Raw genomic sequence first — 24331 nt, forward strand, 5'->3', positions numbered from 1 at the left:
AGTCCCCAAAACATGAGTGCAATGGAAGGTCGATGTGAAAAGTGGTCCTGCGTTAAAGCAAAAGTTAGGGTTGAATCAGGAGAACGGCTTCTGAAGGTAAATGAAAGTTGAAAGGTGTATTTTCTCTCAAAACTAAAGAAGAAAAAGTTCTTTCTTCGTGCTGTTCCTTGAGTCCGTGGCTTTATATGGGGGTGTTTTTTTATGATACGTGGAGAAAAGTTGCAAATACAAGAGGAGAATAAAAAGCCATATGAGAAGTAAGATACAGCCATGAGATAAAATGTAGCTGGGGAAGAAGTGCAAGGTGCACCACTGAGTGCGTACAGGGTGTGGTGCTGTGCCATGTTCCAGTAACGGAGTTGGCTTTGAACACCGCTTCAGATACTCAGGCTAGCTCAGGTGTTTTTACATGGCATTCCTTTGGGCCCAGAAAGGGAAGTTGAGTAAACTTACTAAATAAAAGAAATGGAGATTTCTTTCAGAATTTCACACTGTCTCTTCTAAGGCATACTCCAGAGCCCTAAAACTAAAAGAACCTGTAAATTAAAGAAAAGGTTGTTGAACTGCAATGACTGTTGCTGTTTTCCTTCTGTTGTCATTGTTACTTTCTTTTCAGTTCAAAGTTGTCTTTCTTTTCTGTTTAAACTTCCTCCTCTTAATGCTTCAATTTACCTTTGTTTCCTCATTTTTAGGTTGGCGATCTGGATCGTTGTGATCTGTACTTAGCTTTAATTCCAGAGATAGTGAATTTGTGCTTGCAAGTCGGCTGGAAGAAAGTACCATCTATCAAGAATTTCATTTTGTCCTTGACAAATGCATCTATTCGCAATCTTCAGGAGAGAAATTGTGAAGAGGTAATTTAACATTATTTACAACAGTAAATATAAATATAAAACAAACCAGTAAATATTAATTAAAATAAATATTTTATTTTTAATGTTTATATACTATTTAGATTAGAATATAAATAATTATATAAGCATACTATAAATACAACTTAATGTATAAATATTTTATTTATATTTTAAATACATTTTATTATACATATTAATATAAATATATATGATAATAAAATAATAGGTTTTTGTGAATATGTATGTGTATATATTCCCTAACACGTATGTGTCTTTCGTTGACAGCGTAATGTTAATGTAAAATATTTGCAGCTAAGATTTTTAGTACTTTTGTTTTCTTATATTACATATTTTAGAAGTCTATATAGCTAAAGTAAAACTTCAGTTGTAATAATGGACTGTGTGTACTCAAAAGCTTTTTCCTCACATATGAACCAATCTTACCAAGGAAGTTACTGTTAGATGAAAATGCCTTTTGTATTAATGATCTGTTGAATTTCCAAGCTGCAACATACAGAGAAAAAGAAATTCCAGAATTCAGCACTGCTTTGACTTTTTCATATAGTTATGTTCATTGTCATATAGTTGTATGTGTTAGGATAGTATATCTGCAATAGATATATTTTCAAAAGGTAAAGAAACTTCAATAACTTCTATAAAAGGAGGAGATTTAAATTAAGATTTTTGGGGGCAGTATAAACTTTGGTATTTTCTGGGTTGAATTATTGGTCGAGAACAGTTAATAATACATTAAAAAGACTTAATACATAAAAGTATTTGATTTGCCAGGTTTACTTTTCTAAGGAAACAAAGAGCAAGACTTAGGGTTTTTTTTTCCTTTGGTTATGTGAATTACATACTTATTCCAGTAGTTTCAAAGTAAATATTTTATGGTTCAAACTTAGTGTTCACTGGGAACCTCTACCACCTTCTTTTGAATTCGGTGGAATTATATTGTCATGATGATTTCTTCAGTTGCACATATAGTACATCTTCAGTTTAAGAAGAAAAAAGAAAACACTGAGTAATTACAGATGAGAAAAATCTTTTCTGTGCTCTAGACAGCTGAAAGTAACTTGAAGATTTTTAAATAATACTGAGCTTTTAGTACTATTACAGAACTATATGCTTATTGACTTTTTTATTGATACTTTTTATTTCATGCTTCTTTAACTAGATGTGTTTATTACATGAAATAATCATTTTAGGTGTTGTGACCTTTTAGCCTCTTGGAGCAGTTAGCATGTGGTATTCTGAATTTCAACTGCCTTGTTGCACTGGGTTTCTGGCTGCATGGACCCACATCTTTTTTCTAATTGCTGGCCAGCAATATATATAAACTGCTACCTGGCAAGATAAAGTGTTCCATCATAGTTGAGCCAGGTGCCTGCACTTAAGTGACTTGATTTGCAAGATTTTTACTCTTTTCAGTGCTTGTAACTTGGGATTGATTGCACTGACCCAGCCAAGCAAAGCTGTGTTATGCATAGGGTAAGAAAATAAGGAAGTAGAAGGATGCAGAGTTGCTACCTTGTGATGTCTGAGGTGATACAAATAGGAGGATTATCAAATGTATCAGTAGGTTATTTGTATCATATTAAAAGAAATCGGTGCATGTTTGTTCATGTATGATTTGGTTTTAATTAGGAGCCGAAGCTTAAAGAACAAATTAAAAAAGTAGCTAGCATGGCTTCGCTTACAGCAGTTTGTGAGATACTGGATCGGAAACCTGAAGCACACCTCGAATCTCTGCCTTCTGTGGATGCTCTGAAGAGGTTTATTTCCTTTTCTCAATTCAATGAAGTATTAAAGAAGCCATCTTATATTGAAGAAAAAAGTAGGTACGTCTATGCTATAGCTTCAGTAATTCTTCAGAATAAATTTGATTAGCATGGAGCAGTGATTAAGGTGCTGGCTTTTCCTATTCTTCTCTGTGATAACTTTTTGCCAAGATGACGATGAAGAATTCTGAACACAAACTATTCATTCAGTTGCTCTTTTGTCGTAACATTCAGGTTTTAGAACATTAAAGCAGCCATAATTGATCAGACCAGACGTTCTTTTGCTCAGTCCTCTAGTGCTATGAAGCCAGAGCTAGCTTTGAACATTGCTTATCCTTACACCAGCTTCAACATATATACACTGCAGAAAACCATAGCATGTATGCAAGCCAGTTTAAATGGAAGTTACTTACTGTTGGGGAAGCCCAGAGCAAGCCTGAGGGCCAAAAACCAAATACTTCGTTAACAAAATAGGATGGCCAGCATATAGTGATGTTTCCATTGAGTACTCTCCCAGATTTTTATGACTAATGAGACTGCCTGAGCCCAGAACTGATTTTTCTGTGTTTAAAAAACTATTTGTAGATTTCTCTTCCATGAACTTGTCCAGTCTCCCCTTGAACCTGTGTAAATTTTAGCATCTTAAAGAGGCATAGTGAGTTTGTACAGTTAAGCTGTTCCTGGTGGAGTAGGAATGTGCAAGATAAATTAATGCAATATATATTTAAGAATAATATTCTCCTTACAGCTTATGCGAAGAAACAACGTCTCAAGGATGGGGGAAAATTGTTGCACGCTATGTTCGTGACCAGTGGATTTGCCTTCGTTTCATTTTACGTTCATTTCCAACACTGGCTCAAGACTATGAAGAAACTTCAGAAATGTCATTATCTACAGTTGAAAGGTCAAGAAAAATTCTAGAGTCTGCATTAGAAGCCCTAACTATTCTTCCTTCAGACCAAGTATTACCTGTGTTCGACTGCATGAAAGTCCTTGTTCCCAAGGTAAAAAATAAAACAACTGCACGCTATTAATAGCTTTGGGGGTGTTTTTTGTCCAATGTAACACTTTGTTCTCTTTATTTTCAGCTTCTGGACTCAGCAGAGTCTCTCTGCATAGAAGCATTTGATTTGGCTTGGAAAATAATATCCTCTTTGAGCAACACACAGCTAATATTTTGGTCCAATCTAAAAGCTTTTGTTCAGTTCATCTTTGATACAGAGGTTCTAGCTGTTGCGGCAAGTGCAAAGGGTCAAGCATACGCCAAAATAAAAGAGGTCAGTTTAAGAATTCTTTTTTGAGAAGTGAACATAAATTTTATCTGGATCTAAAAATGTATTTTACTTTTCATTTTCCCTTCAGCTGTTGTTACAAATTTCTCATTTCCAAAAAGTTGCTAGTTTGAGAGTGTTAAGACAAAAGATCTGAGAATTAGATTGAGGATAAACAAATACATTGTCTGTTCTTGTAGCACAGAAAATGAGAAGTACTATTGCTTTGATTTTCAGACTGTTCAGTGTCTTCCAAGTTCAGTGAAATGGGTTTTTTGGTCTTTATTTTATTTTTACATTATGCACTTTCTCTTGAATATTTTGTTCAGGATTTGCCACCTGAACTGTCACAAACTATTAATATTCTGGAAAAATTATGCCTTTTTTTCTAATAGCTTAGTCTTTATGAAAATACTTTCTTAAATGAAAAGTTAGAAGCATTCAAAACTTTAATAGGTGCTATTGTATAAGCTAACTGCTTCTTTTAAAGGCTTTTTTTTTATTTCTTCTGAGTGCCCAGGTGTAGAAAACATAAAAATCGTAGTCACGTTAGCGTTCAATTTAATACTGCATGGTAATGCTGCCTACACAGTTGAGAAGAGAAAAAAAATAATTTTTACTCTTTTTGTAACATGAATGCAGTGTCCTGTACTCCAAAAGTTCTTGCATATGTCATGGTGTTCTTTTTTCATTGTGAGTCACTAAAACTGCATTCAATACTGGGATGTTGGTTCATCTTGGCTTTATACACTGGAAAGTTGTTTACTATTTCTTTTCTAAATAATCTTTCTTGGGTTTTTTGCCTTTTTTAGCCTCTCAGCATCAATTAAATGTTTGTGCAGAACAGTCCACAGTAAGTGCAAGAGTTTTACCAGAGCAGTAATACATTATAAATTAGTTATCAGTATATATGTATGCTTAGACTTATGCAATGCTCTGCTTTGCACTTAGCACAGGAATCATACTAGGAAGGGTTGCAGTTTTGCTTTAAAGTCGCCATAAGTAGCTCTGTCCTGGTGTCACACTCATAACTGTAAATAACGGCAAATGTCTCGGCTTTATTTTCAGCCCAGACACTCCAAAATTAATTTTTTAATAAAATACGGAAAAGTGGACACTTCCTAGCAATTTAAAATTGCTGTGATATCTCCACATTAGCCTTAACTATCTTAAAATATAGTCCAATTTATTTTCTCTTTGTTCTTTTTGAAAACTTGCTTCAGATGAATGTTACTGTCATCTATTTTAAACAGTAGATAACACTTTGCATTTGTAGTCTTCATGTGGACCCAAGCCAAAATAAGATACGTATGCAAAGATGGTGAAATATTTCTTCAGTTCTAGGAATCTGTTAGCTTTTTCTTTTAATGAATATCTGTAATGGATAATTGTATGCTCAGTGTTGCAGTAACCGATGAGCTGTAGTTAGTTTTTTTTATTTTTGTTTGAACTTAAAATCTGTTTAAATTCTTAGAGTTACTGTCTTAACTTCAGCGTTAGTATTTCAAGCATAATGTAAGGTGTGTTTTGCCGATGTTGAGAGTCTTGAGTCTATGTGACAGCTATCCCATTGTCTGCAGTGGGACATACCATGACAGCAGGCATCAAGGAGGTAATGAAGGTCTCCTATACTCAACAAAGGGCATCTGGTCGAGCCACCTTCTGCCCCTTCATAAGAAAATGAAGATAAAGTTCCCAAGCAAGTGTCTACTTATGTATATTCTTATCCCACTCCTTGGCAGTCTCTATTGCCATTGACCCCTTGTGCAATGGCTATATAGTTTTAGCTAACGAGAAAGAAAAAAATGGAACTGCCTGATACTGATTTTTCACAGAAGCATGATTTTAATTTTGTCTATCACAGTGCACTCTGTCTTTTTAATAATAATTAGAAGGGATGGAACAAAGGGGTATTTTTGAGTCAAAAAAGAGAATATTGCTATGGTAGAATCCAGAAGGGCTTCCACAGGGGTACCCAGAGCACTGTGGTTTTAGGTTTCATTTCTTCTGCTGCTTTTTTCCTTTTCCTTTGTGGCTTATTCAAAGGTTAATTGTGCTAGAACTTAAATTTCTTAAATTTCTTTTGTGTGTGCTGGACTTTTACCATATTAATGAAACATTGAAAAGTGTTCCAGGATTTTGAGAAATGTGTAGTAAATGTCATGCTGCTTCTCCTCAGGTGAAACACAATAGTTCAATTGTGGAATTATTAGGAAAGTTACCTTTGTAAAAAGACCAAATGTTCCTAGGGTGTTTTTTGGGTTGGTCCCTGTCGTCGTCCCCCCGCCCCGAGTGTTTCTTCAGAGTGCATTCCAGTATTTCACTTTAGGCTCTTCATGAGCTTCTTGGTGCTTTAATCCTTAGCAATTCAGAACAACTTTCTCTGTAAAAACAGAGTTAGTGTCAAAGAATTGTCACGTTGTCAAAAGTATCATTTCAGAATGGGGAAGAGAAGCAGCTTTGTCTTGTAAGAGTTGTCACACCTTCTGGAAAACGATTCTTATGGACAGCTCTAATTGATGATGTCTAAAAGGGAATTTATAAAAACCCCACCTGTTCATTCTGAATCTCCTCTCCCAAATGCTTGCAATTTCTTAGAAAAAATCTACTTTGTAACTGACGTTTACTCTTACACTTAGCCTAATGAAAGGAGTAGGAAAGGAAAATTTTGGGGCCATTTTTCTTGTTTTGTTTTATTTTTCTCCTTTTTGGAGAAGTTCTAGATAGGTATTTCATATATCTTAAATATGCCCTCCTCAAAAAAAAAAAAAAAAAAAAAGTAAATGGTACAAAGACATATTTCCACCTTAACTCAAATATGAACTTTAACTTCAACATGAATGTAATCCTTATTAAAGAAGAGAATTAGTGATACGGCTACCTATGGAAGAAATTTTGTTTAATGTTTAATTTTTTTTCTAAATTGCTAAGGATTGATTAAAAACACCAGGTTTATACTCACTGAAGTAAGCCCAGGTGCCTTTGTTCCAGTTATGAGGAGATTCATGTAAAGCATCTGGTGTTATATCTGTTTAAGCAAAGATCAGTTCTACCTTTTGCTAACATAAACCTGTACTGGGCCAGTTGTTGCCCATTCACCTGCCCTTAGAATCAGGGAATTGCAAATGGATTGAAGACAGCGTTAACCTGAGCACATCTAGGATGCAGAAGGAGATCAGACCTGCTAAAATAGATATCACTGCAGTATTATTCTAATAATTCTAGTACTTCTGAAAACTAGATTCTGAATCTTTTATTTCTTCTTCTTTTCAGATAGTTTTCAAGCTCATAGATATGTCCACTACAAAGACTGGAGTCTTCAATGTAGTCCTTAGTCATTGTTGTCGATCTTGGATATTTCCCACTGTTGATGAGAGAAGTGCCTTGACAAATGCTTTCTTAAATGCTGGAAATTATTGTGAACTTATCACTGAGGCTTGTGTCTTTGGAACTGTATTTAGGAGAGATCAAAGGTATTAAAAAAAAAAAAACCAACCAAACTTTGTGATTATATTTATCATAATTTTATGCACTTTGGTTTTTTTAAGCTTTCAGATAATTATTGAAATAATTTTTGTATGCTGTTCTGCTAATTTTGTTGCTTTGTCTTTCATCTGTGAAGACTTACTCAGGATGTGCATGCCTTCATAGAAAATCTTGGAGAAAAATGTGCAGCGAATGTTGTTACAGAAAGGTAATGATTTTGAGGATAAATCTTAAAATATTTGGTCTGAATTGTATCTTCATTACGATTGATGCTACAATAGGAAAGATGCTATTTTTGAAGTCAGCTTCTTATGAGTATATTCATAACCTTCTTAAATATTGGCAAAAGGGGAATACATCACATGTTCATAATTCAAATACAAAATGTAGAAAAATGTTAAGTATTTTCAGGAAAATACATCCCATTTGTTAACCTGAAATAATGACTTCCTCATTGTTTCGCCTCGTAAAAATAATGCTTTTTAGGATGCAGACGTTTTACTGAGTGCTGATATATACCTCATCATTGTAGACAAGACAGTTAAGAAACTCAGTCTTTAATGCAGCCAGATTTGGAGCTTGGCTTTTTAACATTGGTTGTAGGCCTTTCTAGCTTGCATCCTGGCAATAGGTTCTGCCTCCAGTTTTTGAAACAGGGACACTGGCTACTGAATTATTGAGCTTTTTTTGTAGCTCCACTCCCACCTTTACTCAGTGGAAGACAGTCAGAGAAGCAGCCTAACATAATGCTTTGGGAAGTGTTAGTAGCTGCTAAAACCTGAGTTTCTAAAAATCTACTACCACTTCTAGTTCAGTGCTCCTGTATTTTCTCCCAAGAGCTTCCTGGTTTTCAAACGTGTGGTTGTGACAGTCGGCAGCTTTGTCACCTGTAATGTCATTAATTCTCCTCTTGGCATTAATTACTCCAGATGTCCCTGAGTAACTAATAGGAATCAAGTGTTATTTTGGACTAGAATATTTGACCAAACCTGTAAGCATAAATGAGTTGTTTTAAGATTACAGTTTACAAAAACTTTTTATAGTACAGCTATTTCTGCAGAAAATTATTTTAAACACTTAAATGCTATTAAAGACCTGTAGATAGAAACAGGGGCAGGTTATCTGGAACTCACTAGTTTTCTTCATCAGCCAGGATGAACAGACCTTAAAATTTTGGTTCTGGGTGTTTACATATTGTCTCACTGCAGACAGCTTGTTCAAGGTAATGTTTGGCGCTTTTTTTATGATTTAGGAATTATCTTTATGTCTGAACAAGTAGAGTTTGATTATTTTTTTTTTTTTAATTAATATTTTACAGTACAAATCGAGATGATCACTACGTTCGGGTTTGTGCTACTAAATTTCTGTGCTTGTTGGATGGATCGAATATCTTGCATAAGACGTTTATGGAAGACATTTTCATCAAACTGCTTGATAAAGTAAACTTCATTTCTCTTTGTACTAACTTTATATTTATATACCATTATTAAAATGCAAAGTATTTAGACAGGATGTATTCACAGTTGTTTGTATAGCCTGTCCAGATTTGCCTAATAATAAACTGTTGTTGTTGTTGTTGTAAGACAGGAGTGAATTCAGCCAAACCAAAATAATAAAAATTGTCTTTTGGGTTTATTTCTCTCTTTCGTGGATTTTCTAACTTCACAGGACATTATCCGAATTGTAACCATTGTTTCATTAGGAATCTTCCTCTAGGCTGCATTTTGAAGCACTACATTTGACTTTAACAATTGCAGACTACCTTTTGAATTGAGAGGGCTGTTGTCTCCTTAAAAGACCTTTATAAATAGGATTAATGGAGAAGGTTGGGGTCTGATTTTCGTTTATATCATAGCTGCTTATGCATTGGCACTAGTGTAAAATCAGTGGTAGATTACTACAGCTGCTATTAGAACACCCTTGCATTCTGGTATTACAGAATTCTGCTTTTGTCTGAAGAACAAGAAATGGGTGGTCCTTCATTCCTGTCAATTAACTACTGGAGAAAAATGGTTAATATTTGCGTTGTAAGATTGATCAAGTGGGAACAGTGAGCTTTGGAAGTGATTTCCTTACTTGTTTAAATATGAAGCATAAACATGTAAAAATAAAGTGTGTTTGCATTTTAATATTAATATAGCACTTGGCTCACCAAATACTTTTCTTTTTAAAAAGTTAAGGAAATAGTTGGGCGTCATGTATTTTGAAGGCCAAAACAGAGTATGTAGGGAAAGATTCTAAGCTATACGAGAACATGAATTTCAAATCTTTTTAATGCTCCATTTATCTCATCTATTTTCTTTCACGTAAAACATCTTATTGCAGAATATCAACTTCTGTCTCAAAACTAGAGCTGTAGTTACAAGCTTATGTAATTGATAGCATGACTAAATCAATTTTTTAAATATAGACACTAAAGTAGAAATGTTTTCATTTATATACTCATCTCTTCACTTAGGATCTTTAGTTCTTATATAACTAAATGACAGTTTGAGTCTTCATCTCCATTTTATGTAGTACTATTTTAATTGTCCATATACAATAGGTGCTGTAAATTCTTCAACTTCCCACTCTTTGAGGAGTAATATCTAACATTTTTGTGCTCCTAAGTAAAAATACTAAGTGGAATTGTATATTTCTTCAACTTTCCGAACTTCCCATAGACGAACTTCAAAATTTAATTCTAAATAAATTAAATAAATATATTTTTCCTAAGTTTATATTTAATACTGATGCTAGCGGTGCAGTAGATGCTGCTTTCTCAGTACAGTAAAGTATATTTCCATGTATTCAATTTTAAAGGAAGAACAGGTAATAAACCTTTTAATTTGCTTTTAGGATGAACTGGTATCCAGATCTAGAACACGTTATTATGCAAACTCTTTACAGCACAGAATTAAAAACCGAGTATGGCAGACACTCTTAGTTCTTCTTCCGAAGCTTGACCAGGTATTGCTCTTCACTATGAATTCTAAAATAAATAAATACTTTGAAAAATAATTTGGTGTCATGCAAACTGCATATGTTAAATCACAGCAGCGTATAAAAGGCATGTAATCTCTGGCTGATGTAGAAGTTTTGTGTAGTTTCATTCTTTCAGTCTGAAGTCACAGATTTACGATGTATTTGTAGATGTCACTGAAAACTGGTTCTCGGATTTGTGAATTATAGGAGACTAGATTGTTTCTGTTAAAGCTAGCTAAAACTCTGTACTGTCTGATGTAAAGCTTTTCATGCAGTAAAAATGTTGCTACTTTATGAACACTTGGAAATTTGATAAATTTTCGTTTCATCTAATGCTTCTTCATAATAAAATATTAGAAAAGTATAAATCAGAAATTAGATGGTTCTAAAATGTTTTCATTTGAATATAAAAATATTTCTAATATTATGATAAAGCTGAAAATGTTCTTTTATTTAGAATTTTTTTATTCATGGAAATAACTCTAACAGTATACTAAATTATTATCTGATTTTGTTTTCTCAGAATTTTTTGTGTGGAACCCTTGACAAAGTTTTCCAGGCTGGATTTGGTAACAATCAGGCATCTGTGAAATACTTCATAGAATGGATTGTTATCTTGAGTCTACATAAATACCCCCAATTCCTTAATAAATTCTGGGATTGCTTTTGCTATGTAAGTAGGAACTTTGGCATTCACGTGAAGACTAATTTGAACAAAGAGGGTATAGTTTGTCTTCCCATATGTTATTTTCTATGTATTCCAATTTTCCTTTAGAAGCAGTGGGTTGTTAAGCAGATTAAATTAACTTGGAAGTGAGTCTGGACTCCACTCCGAGACATTTAGAAATTTGTGATATAGAAGTGGCTGAAGAGAAGTGAATTCTTCCAGTTAAGAGATTTCCTTTTATGATGTACTACTCGGGTCAGAGTAGAGCTGGCATCGTGAGTCAGAGTACTCTCTGCAGTCACCAATATAAGAGCCATCAGGAACACAGGGATGTCCTAGATTCTGAGTTTGGGAAGATGCTGCAAAGTCGCTTGTGGTTTCCACACCCAGCTTTTGTCTTCTACACCTTGTCAGTGGGAACATGACTTGTGTAACATGTATTCACTTTGCAGCTTTTAATATGGACTTCTCTCACAGTGGAGTTCTGCAGTGTGGTTCCAAAACGGGAGGCAGCGTTTGAATTATGGTACCCAAAAGTCCTGAAAAGGTTGACTGAGGAGAACTGACTTACTAGCATTTCATTTTTATGTCTTGAGTTCCTCTTCAAGTAATTACCCTTAAGAGTTGACCTGGGGCAATTGTCTGTATGGATATCCTTGAATTTGTTAGCATTGTACGTTTGGGATGAGTAGAAAATGTATGTACTTGCATCTCCTCCAGTGTATAGGAAGACATGACTTGCAGTGGTGCCTCTGCTGAAGCTCACCACTTATAATAGTTAAATGTAGACGTCTTCTTGCTTATCAAATAGCCTAGTTGCTACCATAGTTTTTTTAAAAGCCAAACAGTAGAACAAGAATTAAAATTAAATAGAAAAATTGGAAAGCTGTATATATACACTTTTTGCCTAAAACCAGGCAGGTTTTTAATAATGCTGTAAGACAGCTTTGCTTGCTAGTAACGTGTGCTGTGTTTTTTTGTTTTTTTGGGTTTTTTTTTTGTTTGTTTGTGTTTGGGTTTTTTTGCATGGGGAAAAGATTTTCAGTTTACAATTTGTACTTTTTTTTTTTAAAGTGCATAAAGATGGCTTGTCATGCCTGTCTGAACTGATGAAAAGTGCTGTAAGGGATGTAACTTTTTCCCATTTCAGGGTTCCTTCCAAGAGCTCAGGCAGTTGGAATTGCTGTCATCTTCGTAGGTGATAATCTATTGGGTCAAAGCAATCTCATGCTGGTAACAAATGTACTGAATCACAGCGGGCCCATTCAAACAAACAGAGCAAGCAGAAAACATGTAGATTTATGAAAAAGGAATACAGATTGTATTTTCAGAGAAAAAGATTGTCAGGATCATACTGAAAAATAAGCTGAACTTGAGCACCCAGCGCAATGCTGTGGCAAAATGGATGAATAGGAACTATATCTGTGAAGAGAAGTGGTGAATAGAAGTGTGGAAACTCATTTCTTCCAGTACGGAACGTGGGTGGGGCTGATGGTAGGCTATTCGTTCTGCGTCTGATACCCACATTCGTGATGACAGGGAAAAGTGCAAGCACTGAAAAGAATCCCCAAGGTTTTTACTGGATTTAGGGTTTTTTGGAGGGGGGGGAAACATTGAATTTGGGTTGAATTTTATCTCATTTACACTGCTGTATACTTCATTCTGATTGATATATTAGTAAAAAGCAAATAATGTGTTAGAAAAATGAAATCTTAATGATACGCACTTTATATTTTAGTGAACTTTGCTGTGGAAACATTTTTTTAATAGTGTTGATATTGCATCTGCAGAACATGCTGTGAAAACTTACAGGGTATTAAAACATTCTATAGATGCATATTTTGTGTTACATTGTCTTTTGCTTTAGGATGAAGAAAAGCTTAAAACAAGCATCTGCACATTTTTATCAGTGTTCTCACACTTTGACATCGTTCTTCAAAATACCTCAGAGAAGGTTAGACTAAAAGAGTTCATTCTTTGTTCAGTTGCACTGTATATGGATTTCTGGAATAAAAAGCACTTTTGCAGTCTATTTTCAAAACCTTTTTAATACCTACTTCCTACTAAGCTATCCTTTGATATAGAAAACACTAACTCTTCCTGTCACCTCTGTAGCATATTGGACTTAGGAAAATTAGGTAAATGGCAGATGTTCTGCATACATAGGGCCTTATTACCTGTGAGTTTTTCTAGAATAGCTTCTCCAGTTTTGACTAAGCATGTTGATGCACCTGGGTTTGTTTTTCTTGCTGCTCTTGTTTAATCTGCTCTGTTTAATCTGAAATTGGGCAGAGAGAACCTGGAAGAAGGTGATCTTTCTATAGAATAACAGCACTCAAATATGGAGTTCTTTGGCAATAGCTAGTCCATATTACATTTAGAATTCTTTATTTGGAATTCTCCATTTTTTAATGAACTTTAAAATAGAGGATTAAGAACAGTCAGATGTTACATTAGGTCAACTACTTCACATCTGTAGCAATCCAGGCATTTCGGTTATTTTCTTACTGTTTGCATACATTTGCAGGATCAGCTTTCTAAGTGCTAGAGAATCAGAAGTTAATAGAGGTTTCCTTGTATGCAGAAATATAATTTTTAAAGCAAATAAATACATTTGCAAAAAACAAGTGGGGCTGTAGGTCTGTGCCCTAGTGAGAAGGAAGAAAGGAAATCAGGACCATGTTCTGAAGCCTGTATTTGCATATTATGTACCGTTAAAACTTTGGACTTTCTGAAAGGTTGTTTTTTGAGAAAGCCACTGTTTCTTGGGCCACTTTTGCTTTTCTACTTCTAAATGGTATGTTAAGACGTAACATAAATGAAACAAACTTCTTTATCTTTGTTTTCTTAGAAGCCAGCTTTGAAGAAAGCCCTCATAGTTATTCTACAGTGGTGTTTCAATCATAATTTCAGCGTTCGACTTTATGCGTTAGTTGCCCTTAAAAAAGTCTGGGCTATGTGCAGGATGTTGCATGTGGAAGAATTTGAAGCTCTGACACCAGTTATTGAAGCTAGCCTTCAGCAAGTGGAAAACATGCATGGCACAGGGTTAGTAACGTTTTTCTGACTTACAGCTTAATATCGTTCTTCTGAGCCATTTGCAGCAAGTCTAATTTTCTAAAATAGCACTTGATAATGACTCTGGGTTTTTATGGGCAGGGGGGGTATTCTGTTTAAAAAGAAACCAAGACTTGGGAATTGAAATGTAATTATCAGCAAAGAAAATGAAGTGATAGAGTGTAGCATTACAGTCTGAAAGGACAACAGGAAAAACTCAAGGTATGTTTGAACAGTGCTCATAGTTTAGGGGTGGGGTAAAAAAAGACAGTCAGGAGTGCTTAATTTTCTTACCTGATGGGTTTTGAAGCAATACAAATCATTCTTCCAAACATCCTGGTACCAGTAAATTCTCAAATATAAAATCTGAAATGTTTTTAGTGTTAATATTTGAAAAAAACTTCTGTGGGAGAAAAATGGGTAGGGAAATTAATTTTGGGTGATGATTAAATGAGCTTTACAGAAATGCTTTTCTGCTTACTGATTTGGAAACACAACAATTCAGTTAAATTTTGTACTGTCTGTGTGTTTGTAGCCTTTTATTAGCCCTGTTTTTACGAGTTATTTAAAATTATTTAGAATTTCTGACAGTGTTGTCAGCCAACATAAACTTGGGACTGCTGCTGACAGGCTTTTTTTTTTTTTTTGGAGAACATTAGTATTCATTTCTCTGATCAGAGTCACTGTTAAATCACCTATGTCAAGACATGGGATGGAAAAAAGCAGCATAGGAGGAGTTTGCTTTTTTTTTTTTTTTTTTTTCTTTGATGGCTAAAAGTTGTCACTGAACCATAGGCCAGTATTCAGTTTCCTTCAGAGGCCTAGATGGGATACCCTTTCTTGTGAAACCTGCTTCTTTTGATAAGAGAATTTGGAGACGTGTTATGGGCCTTTCTTGAAACATAAATAAAAGTTATTTCCTGCACGCTGTTTTGGGTTGGTTTTTTTTTTTTTTTTTTTTTTAAATGGATTCTTACTTAATTATGCAAGTATTTTCTTTCCCATGCAGTATATAGTAGATACAGTCAGGTTGCCTTATTGCAATTTGACAATTTAAAAAAAAAATCCAGTACGTTGCCTTTTTTTGTGCATCTTGCTTTACTTTCTGTAATTGCAGGAATGCTAGAAGGAACTGGCAGAGAATCCAAGATCATTTCTTCTTTGCAACATTTCATCCACTTGAGGATTACAGTCTAGAGGCAAGTCCGAGACTATTGCTGATCATTGTATTTGCATAGTTTTACAACTATATTTTTAACTTTCTTTGTATGTTCTAATGTCGGATGAATAATGATCAACTATTATTAATTTAAAACTCTAAAAAATTACTTCACCTAAATTGTGATGGATTTTAGACTAAGACTGCAGCTTAATTCTCTAATTAATACTGTGTTAAAAACCTAGGTCAATTAAGAAGAGGTATGTGTGATGAATGTACCCATCTGTGTGGGAGTTAATCAGGTTTTATATTTGTGGCTGGAAAAGTTACTTCTAATAACTGAAGAGCATCTACTTAATCACATGTCGTTTGTTAGGATTTTTGAGATATCTCCTGTTCTTAGAAGTGTCTTGAGGTTGCTTAACTAAATTGTTGTTTAATGTGAATGGGATACAGATATATCTAACTCCTAGAGCATCTTTTTCAGCTGTCCTTTTTGCCATAGCTTAAATAACTGAGAGCTGAATAAACGCTGAGGGAAGGCAGGCAAAGGTAAGGGTGCAGATAAAAATAAGAGATTAGAGGAACTATGCTGAAAATAGAAGATAAACATGAATGTGACAAGGGGTACATGTGTTCTGGCACAAACAGTGCCATCTTTCAGAGAAGGAATTTTTTTCTTTTTTTAACTGATGTTCTGTGAAATATTTTTGTGAACACTTAAATATTCTAGATATGACGTAGCAAAATGTGGAAGTGAAAATCCTGAACAAGAAAGAAAAAAATAAAAAGCAAGGCTAATACTTGTTAAGTATTTAAATGTATTCAGGGTGCATCTGCACCTTCATCTTGAGGGTGCATTGGGATAAACAAAATGTCTGGGTTTTAAACTCTTCATCTTGTGCAGCCTTTCCCTTGGGGTGTGGGTTTGTTCCTCCTTGATAGATTGCAGTTAGCTGTATTGGTAGTGCCGAGTTGGATTTTTACCACTAGATTTTAATGCTTTTGACTATATTCCTTTTGACATCAAATCAATTCGTATTCTTTACTAGAAGATCATAAGGGCATCTGAAAACTCTTTAGTGTTACACGTGAAACATTTTCACAAGACCTCTGTGCTGAGAAGCGTAGCAGTAATTCTTTGGTATTCTAGAATTTCAGAACAGTAGTCAATGCAGATCCTTAAAAAAAGTCTAATCAAGAGAGAGAAAGAGACTAGATTTATGAAAGTTTGTGATAGCACTGTATGTAAAGTGATGAATATTGAGAGATATATATCAAGTGCCAAGAAAAACAAGTGTTAAAATCATACAATACTAGATAAAAGATGTGTGCGATAAAATTACCAGAGGTTAATTTATTATCTGTTTCACTTGCTTTAGTGGTGCTCTTCCAATAACACTGTGTTACATTGCAGACAATATTTTACACTCTTCCCCGCCTTTCGGAACTTGCTGAAGACGAGTGGATCTCACTCGCTAAATTTGACAGATTCACTGACGTTCCTTTGCCACCAGCCTATCAGTGGTATCATTCTCGAGCGGAACTTCTTGACCTGAAACCAAGTGACTGGTCTCAGCAAGACATGGGTAAAGTATAGCTAATCTATGTTAAATATAATTATTTGTATGTAGTATAGCTGTATACATCTGTATTGAATCTGATCTTTACGTTATCCTGCTGAAGTAGCGTTGTATCTATGCGAGCAGGCTATGTGCCATAAAATAATAGTAGATGACTAATGGTGTATACAGTATTGCCATTTAGATAATCTTCTTTACTGAAGCAGTAGTTTCACTACCGTTTGCATAGCCGTATGACTAGTACTTGTTTTTACAGGTTCAAATTCAGTTGAAACAGATAGCCAGACAGAATGGACTGATGTTCAGAAAAAGATTATACCCTGGAAGAACAGTACTCCTAGTTTAGACCTGGAAATGGTATTTCAGGATCGTGCTGCTAAACTCGGTAAATCAAACAGCAGACTGATTGTGGTGGCTTCGCTTATTGATAAACCTACCAATTTAGGAGGTAAGGTTGATTGCACGTTTTTAAACTTTTATTTTAGACCTTAGAGTCTGCCTGGATAATAAGAATGAATTTCATCGTATGTTGATAATTAGAAAATTATTTAAGTACTGTTTGGAGAAATAGATCATTATCCTGCAAAAAAATGGTAACCAAAGGAAATACTACCTGCTTCAGAAGAAGGGGTATTCTATAGTTATATTTTACGGGAAAAAAAAAATACTTACACATAGCATGCATTAATTAAATAGAACTTTGCTGTAAATCATGCTCAGTTCCTTACTGTTTTTTATATTCTTTGAGTTTTTCAACTGTGTATACAATTAAAAGAAATAATTCACTTTTACTTTTTTTTTTTTCTGTAACAGCTAAGCCAGATCTTGTAGACCTACTAGTTTATGACTGTTGGACAGGAAAGTGTCAGTTCCTGATGAAGTACTCCTTCACAATATTGTGCAAGCTGTGATTATAATAAATTCTGCAAATACTTTATTGCATTGTGCTTGCTGCTGTCAGCTGTTTAAATATCTGCAGTGAGACCGTTAACAAAAAATAAGCCCACAAGCTGGTGCTGTCTGCATTGTAATGCTGTAATGTGTCATTTTCTCAAGCCTTTCATTTAACAGGGACTGGATTTAGAGCTTAAGCATCTGTGTATGTGTCCATCCATCCCTGCCCAGGCTTTTACACTGGCCCATTACTTTGTGTAATTAGTATTGTAGAAGCACATTGTCAGACATAGCGCTTTTATAATTTTTATCTTTCTGCTAAGTTACAAAACATTATTTTTTTTCTGGTAAATTACGTGGAACAAGGTGTGACTTGGAACAGATGTAAGAAGCCCCTGAAACTGATTAAAAATAGAGGACTAAAGTAACCATTTCTCTTTCAGATTCTTTGTCCTTTCACTTGCTAAAATATTCTGGCTTGGTGTTTATTTTCTACGCAAAAAATGACTTTAATTCTTCTGTTTGCAGGTTTATGTCGTACAAGTGAAATATTCGGGGCATCTGCACTAGTTGTCGGCAGTCTGCACTATATACAGGATAAGCAGTTTCAGCATCTTAGTGTTTCTGCAGAGCAGTGGCTCCCCCTCGTTGAGGTGAATGGAAACATTTTAATAGCTTGAAGGTGTACTGTACATCTTTAGTTTATCAGATGCATAGTTCAGAGTCTTACTTCTTTTCTCTTGCAAAATGGACTTCCTATTTAACAGAAGCTCCCACTGTTATCTCTGAGACTTCATCTTGAGTATTTTGGAATAAACTTTGGGTCAACCTCATAAAAAAGAATTTACAAAATACTTTTATTCTTATTGCTGTGATAAACTGATTATGTGAGCTGTCATTGCTACATCTTACTCTGTGTTTTATAGTGGTGTGTTGGAATTTAATGTTTGTTTATAAGAGCTGAACAACACTTCATTTATCTTGCTTGGTCCATTGCTTTTGGTAACTTCATGGGGACGATGTTTGAGCTTGCTTGAAGCTAACTTGTGCCAAGCTTTTAGAACCTAGTACCTAGCTTATAAAAATGAGGGTTTCAACCTATATGTTTAGTATTGGGTAGAAAAATATGTTTGTGGTATTTTACAGTAATCTGTTTTTCAAGATCAGCTTTAAGTAATCCGAAAAATTCAGTGCAAATTTTTATTTTTTTTCCACAGTGTTTATTTTCAGCCTATTAAGGTTTTTTTCTTCAGAACAAGATAGTTGTAGTATGTTTTGCCTAGAGCAGAATACGGGTGGACACGTGCCGTGCCTAATCTCTGTACAGAATTGTACTGATCATAGAGTTTCTGTTGCATGAAGAAATTGGCGTTTAATACAAATAAGCAGTTTAGAAAAGCAGGATGAAGACAACTAAGAAATTCTTCACTGCAACCTATCACAAATTGTAATGCAGGCATGTAAGGCAACTCGACTTCAGTACTGGCCTGTTGTCTTGTTTTGGGAAGGGATTCCAGGTTAAATAACAACTATGCACCTTGTCCCTATTCAAGAGCGATTCTTTTACATTCACATGTAAGGTTTGTAGCTGTCAGAAGCACAGGAAAGCCTTTGTTCATCGTATTCGTGGAGTACGTTTTTGTGGCGTTACTTAACCTTTTGCGCTATTGCTGAAGAGCTTTTAAAACGGTAAGCTCTGTATATGGACAGAGTCTTTGGGGATAAAATTAATCTTAAAAACTGTCCAAGTAAATTGATTTTTACAGTAACTTCAGAAATTTGCAAATGGCGGTGTTTAAATATTTGTCTATTTCTCTTTACTTCTGATGGACAGGTGAAACCAGCTCAGCTTGTTGATTATTTACAGCAGAAAAAAACAGAAGGCTACACTATCATTGGTGTGGAGCAGACAGCTAAAAGTTTTGATCTTACAGAATATTGCTTCCCAGAGAAGTCACTGTTACTGCTGGGGTAAGGACACATGCATTTTTGTAAATCTACCTCTTGCAGTCCAGAGTTTGGTCATATGAAAACCAAGTGACACTGGTGAAGGTGAATTTAGAATGGGAAGTGATTATGGAAACAGCAGAGCTTGGCTTTGTGTGCTAAGGAGTGGGAGGCATTGATATCTACTCCTGAGTGATCCTTCTGCTCATACCTAATAACCTATCCATACACAACTCCCTTTTTTTATGGGTGGGAGGTAGCAACAGCATGGATTGTAGTTTTCCGGGTGTGACAGAGATCTCATCTGTTCACTTTAGTAATATGGGACGCTGTATGTGTAGGCTGCGGTGAGCTCAGCAAGGAGGAGGGCTGCCTGTTTGCCCTGCTTAGCTTGGTGAGGAGGACTGGAGCGGAGTGGCAGCATGCATAGCTGGGAGATGCTTTAAAAATAAAGGATGAGGGACAGGACGATGTAGCGAGCTTTTGCAGTACAAGCAGCAGCTGGGATGGCTTCAGAGAAAAGTAACCGTTTCCTATCATCAGGCACGCCTCAGATGTGACAGAGGGGAGCCTACTTCAAGAAATCTAGAGGAAAGCGCCTAGAAATTAGAAAGCTACTGGAATTGCAGGGCCACTGAGTGAGACCAGGAGGAAGGGCCTGTCTCTGTCCTTTTAGGGCAAGTGGGCAGAAATACCTGTTTTTCAAACCTTTTTATATGTAGCTTGCCTTCAGAATGTAGTCCTCGTCATCGCTTCGTTATCTTCTAATTAAAAACATAGTTTTAATTACTGATAACCTTTGGTATTTTCTGGGGTGCTCATTCTGAAGAGGCGAAACATTCCCAGTTCAAGGCTTCCATCAGTCTTGACGTTCCCTCATCCCAAGACCTCACTGAATGTGAAGCGGGCAGCTGAGCTTCCCTGCCGTGCCCGCAGCTTCATGCCCTGGTCATTTCAGCTGTAGCTGTTGATTTCGCTATATAAGGAGAGCTGCAAAATAAAGGCAGAGAGGGAGTCCTTCTGTTGGGTGTTCAGCTATTGCTGGACCGGTGAATTAAAGATGACGTGCTCTACCAGTTTTCCTACATCAAAGCTTACACAGGTCTCCCATGTTTTCTTTGTATCTGTAATGTATTACTGCTTTTTTAAAAAAAAAAATAAATAAAAAAAATCATTTCTTGTCCTCACCAGTTAATATCGGGGGCAGATGCACCATTTGTCAAATGGCGTTTTGATGCTGTTGTGACTTTTGCATCTTCTGCTTTCTGGAACACCCATCTTTTCCCAGCTGTAAGTTGCTGTTTCTTCTTTACTAGAAATGAACATGAAGGAATCCCAGCAAACCTGATTCACCACCTGGATGTCTGTGTGGAAATTCCTCAGCAGGGTATTATTCGATCACTCAATGTTCATGTAAGTGGAGCTCTGCTGATCTGGGAGTACACAAGGCAACAAGTAATCAAGCAAAAACAACAAAAATAACTGCCAAGAGTTTTGTGCCTTATAGTACAGCTGGGTGACTTACTACGGTGCTACAACGTGAAATTCTGAATAGATGAGATACAAACTCAGGGTGAATGAGGATTCTTACGTTTTGCATGTTCTGTTCTCTGTACTTCAGACTGATTTTTTAAATGCCTTAATACTTTACTTCCTTAAATAAAACTGTTGCATTGGAAATAAATATTATTTATATTGTATGTGGTGTTGTGATTTTTCTACTATTAGAACATCGGCACAGTACCATGAACAATCCTAACTCAAAGATGGGATTCTTACTGCAGTTACTTTGTGATGACCATGCTTGAATTTGAAGTGGTGCCTTCCTATAACCACAATTAAAACTTACTGTAGCCAGAGTAAAGTATTTAATGCCTCCAGCATCTACATGTACTAGGTTGTATAGTTTTTGCAAGGTAAATCCACTTACATTATTAAAAATGGCCTGTGCTGCCCCTTGTTTAAATGCCTTCCCTGGTCAAGTTTATTAATCCTGCTGTAAACAGTCTGTATCTTCAATGGAGTCGCATCAGTAAGGTAATCAAAACCACTAAATTACACAAAGGGCCGTAACGTGAGAATCATGATAAGTAACTGCCATACTTCTAACAGAGATACTGACTGAAACCTGTTACTGCTAATGTAAAAATTCCTGTTGCTTATAAAAAAATGAGTATATTCAAAATATGTAAATTACATATCATATGCACAGGAGGCATTAAGTGTTCTAATGCCTGCTGTTTTATAAACTGATGTCTGACTTGAACTGTATTTTAAAACACGTAGAAATACTTGGTAAATGACAAATACAAATTACATTACACCACCACCTCCTTATGACAAGGAGGGGAAGTTGGAATGGCTTTTTTTTTTTTTTTAAGGAAAAACTGGTTCACTTATTGAAAAACAATTTTATTGTTTTCTTTAGAATATGTACATTACACTTAAATAATCATTTATTCCTGTGAAACAATTTGACTAATTACACATTCAAAACCTTACATTTGTGAATAGCCCTGCACCATATTTCTTTGACTTGTACTCATGAGAAAGCTGTCCATAACCATCTTTTTTTCAGCAGACACATGACACCTTGCAAGAAGAAAGGCAGCCTGTACTTCAGGCAGCAAGACAGGTTACCAGTTCTTGAGCTCAAGCAGCTTCTGTTGCTTCCTCATGCTTTTTCCTTCCATAGTTACTCTCACTAGATTTCTTTTGAAAGCAGCGTACCTAAGGCTTTCCAGCGGCTTCTGGAGGATGATACCCTTCTGTTTCAAGTTTTCTTTTATATTTTAAGAAGTCTCTTCTTTTATCAAAGTGTTTAACCTGTTTAAAAAGAGAAAAGATCTTAATTGGAAGAAACTAGCAGAGGAAGGGCCTTTGTGCATCACAAGACTAAGGAATAAACAGTCTTTGATCACTGAACTTAAGGAGGATTTTAACTGAATACGCTAGTTAGGAGTTTCTCACTCTGTTGAAGCAGAAGACTAGAGGTGGGTTGGGGTGTGTTTGTTTTTTCTGTTTTGTGGATGTGTTCATCATTTTGAAAGTGAACTCCAGTTTCCTGTCGTAATCACTCCCATTACTTCCGCGGACATCTAACAGAAGTAGTCTATCGCTTTGCTATTTTCACTGCTATGAACAGAGATTATTGGTAATACAAAGATAAATCCAGCAGCTTTTCTATGGTGTCACAGACTACATGACCTCTGCATTCATTGCCTAGAGCCACTGATGTGCATGGTGCAAAGCGCTGGCAGATGAAACCACCGTCATTAGAGATGACATATGGCAGAACTGCAGTGTTCAAAGCATAAGTCAGTACAGTAGCTGTGAATGTACCTGGTTTTTTAACCGACTTCAGTCTACTAGCTCCAACAGGAACTGCTCAGCCCCCCAGACGCTACCGTTAGTAAAAGGCAACGCCTATTAAAAAAGTTAAGAATTGTAGCTTGATCTCAGGAAACTAAAAAGCACAACATGGATGAGCTAGATGTAAGCAGACGGTTTACTGTGGAATTATACTGCATGAAGAAGGGTATTTTTATGCCCAAGAAGGTATCAGAAGCCAGTCTTAAGACGCCATGCAACTGCAAGCCCTGCGCGTCACCTCCCTTCCGTACTGGCCTTTCTGCTTTAATAACAGTCGTTTCTGTGCACTTCCAAAAGCTTCCAAGTATCTTTCAGAACTTTTTAAAATTATCTTAAACAATAAGCCTGTATACTTGTATAGTTGCATATTTATCTGAAAGTTTGAGATGGTATTTTCTGTTCCCTTTATGCTATATACGTTATGCTGCTGTCCCTAGTGCCCGCGCCAGCCAGCGGTCCGCCCAGGAGCTGTAATTTCCCAGCCAGACCGACGGCGGGCAAACCGAGTTACGTTCGACAAGGGCGCGGGGTTACCGGGGAGGAAGCCTCGGCCCGCACACGTTCTGCAGCCCGAGAGGCCGGAGCTGCCACCGCCGGCGAGGTAAACGCAACGGCTCGCGGATGCCGTAACTGACGGGCAAAGCAACGCCCTGTCCGTGGGGCAGCAGCTCCGGGAGGCCGAGGGCCGGCGGAGGGCCCCCGCGGAGGAGCGGCGGCTGCTCACCCACTGCTGCGGACACCGCGACTCGAAGGACAGCCGCAGCTTCTCGCACTTGGAGGCGTCGTCCCCGTGCCTGTCCATGCACTGCCAGAACTCGTCCCGGGCGCCCCAGCAGGCCTTCCTCTCCTCCATCGTCGGCGCCGACATCTTCGCCACCGACCTGCGCACAAACGGCCCTTGTGCCGCCGCGCCTCGCCGCTTCCACAGCGGGGCCCGGCGCCGCCCTGCCCGCGGTCCCAAGGCAGCGGGGAGGGGAGGGGAGGGGAGGCCCCGGGCCCCGCACCGCACCGCACTCACCCGCCCGGCCCGGCCTCGCGCGGCGAAGGTCACGGCCCCGGAAGCGGTGCGGGACCTTCCCTACTGCGCAGGCGCAGCCCCGCCGACCCCGGGTGCGATTGGCGGGCGGGCCGCTTGTCCCGCCCCCGCGCGCGCGGGGCTGCCGTCGCCATGGGGACGGCGCTGCCGCTGCCGCTGCCGCTGCCGCTGCCGCTGCCGGCCCGCCGCGGCCCTCGAACCTCCCGTCCCCGGCCGTGCCCTCCGCAGGCCCGGCCGGGGCGCCTCTCCCCGCTGCGGCC

At 37.1% G+C, this 24331-nt stretch overlaps 2 protein-coding genes and 1 long non-coding RNA gene across 8 annotated transcripts in view; 1 reads left to right on the plus strand and 2 right to left on the minus strand.

Annotated features, from left to right (window-relative positions):
* Positions 1-21363, plus strand: part of TARBP1 (tRNA guanosine 2 -O-methyltransferase TARBP1) — a 39256-nt gene extending 17893 nt beyond the window's left edge. Inside the window, exons 14-31 of one of the 3 annotated variants that reach the window (XM_087774984.1) lie at positions 693-854; positions 2502-2695; positions 3384-3639; positions 3724-3912; positions 7180-7379; positions 7529-7600; positions 8711-8831; positions 10231-10341; positions 10880-11029; positions 12891-12977; positions 13875-14071; positions 14627-14710; positions 15198-15279; positions 16657-16828; positions 17079-17270; positions 18245-18369; positions 19551-19687; positions 20980-21363. In XM_087774984.1, the coding sequence (XP_087631110.1) occupies positions 693-854; positions 2502-2695; positions 3384-3639; positions 3724-3912; positions 7180-7379; positions 7529-7600; positions 8711-8831; positions 10231-10341; positions 10880-11029; positions 12891-12977; positions 13875-14071; positions 14627-14710; positions 15198-15279; positions 16657-16828; positions 17079-17270; positions 18245-18369; positions 19551-19687; positions 20980-21145 (2697 nt within the window). In that variant the 3' untranslated portion in view covers positions 21146-21363. The other 2 variants (XM_087774982.1, XM_087774983.1) reach the window with 2 other exon arrangements.
* On the minus strand, positions 697-14763 carry LOC148053278 (uncharacterized). The gene is made up of 4 exons (XR_015708276.1): positions 14375-14763; positions 6129-6289; positions 1299-1358; positions 697-830 (listed from the first exon to the last, which is right to left on the minus strand). It is a non-coding gene; the product is annotated as an uncharacterized LOC148053278 (long non-coding RNA).
* On the minus strand, positions 20961-24130 carry COA6 (cytochrome c oxidase assembly factor 6). 4 transcript variants are annotated; one of them, XR_015708275.1, is made up of 4 exons: positions 24054-24130; positions 23760-23916; positions 22166-22489; positions 20964-21096 (listed from the first exon to the last, which is right to left on the minus strand). XR_015708275.1 is itself a non-coding variant. In XM_087774987.1 (3 exons), the coding sequence occupies exons 1-2, from the start codon at positions 23901-23903 to the stop codon at positions 22394-22396; spliced, it is 240 nt and encodes a 79-aa protein (XP_087631113.1). In that variant the 5' UTR covers positions 23904-24047; the 3' UTR covers positions 20961-21096. The 4 variants fall into 4 exon arrangements, 2 of the variants coding, with proteins under 2 accessions (XP_087631113.1, XP_087631112.1); XM_087774987.1 differs by lacking the exon at positions 24054-24130 and having other exon boundaries at positions 20961-21096; positions 22394-22489; positions 23760-24047; XR_015708274.1 differs by lacking the exon at positions 24054-24130 and having other exon boundaries at positions 23760-24047.
* Positions 24131-24331: the final 201 nt, after the last annotated feature.

Source organism: Nipponia nippon, unplaced genomic scaffold (assembly GCF_047370975.1).
Source record: "Nipponia nippon isolate SJK-2023a ecotype South Korea unplaced genomic scaffold, ASM4737097v1 scaffold_4, whole genome shotgun sequence".
Classification (NCBI taxonomy): domain Eukaryota; kingdom Metazoa; phylum Chordata; class Aves; order Pelecaniformes; family Threskiornithidae; genus Nipponia; species Nipponia nippon.

Bases quoted from the DNA above. Each gene is read 5' to 3' on its own strand.
- COA6 (XM_087774987.1), bottom strand. From the start codon at position 23,903: ATGTCGGCGCCGACGATGGAGGAGAGGAAGGCCTGCTGGGGCGCCCGG. The intron at 22,490-23,759 runs GTGAGCAGCCGC...CTTTTTAAACAG, and splicing joins CGCGGTGTCCGCAGCAGTGG to GTTAAACACTTTGATAAAAG.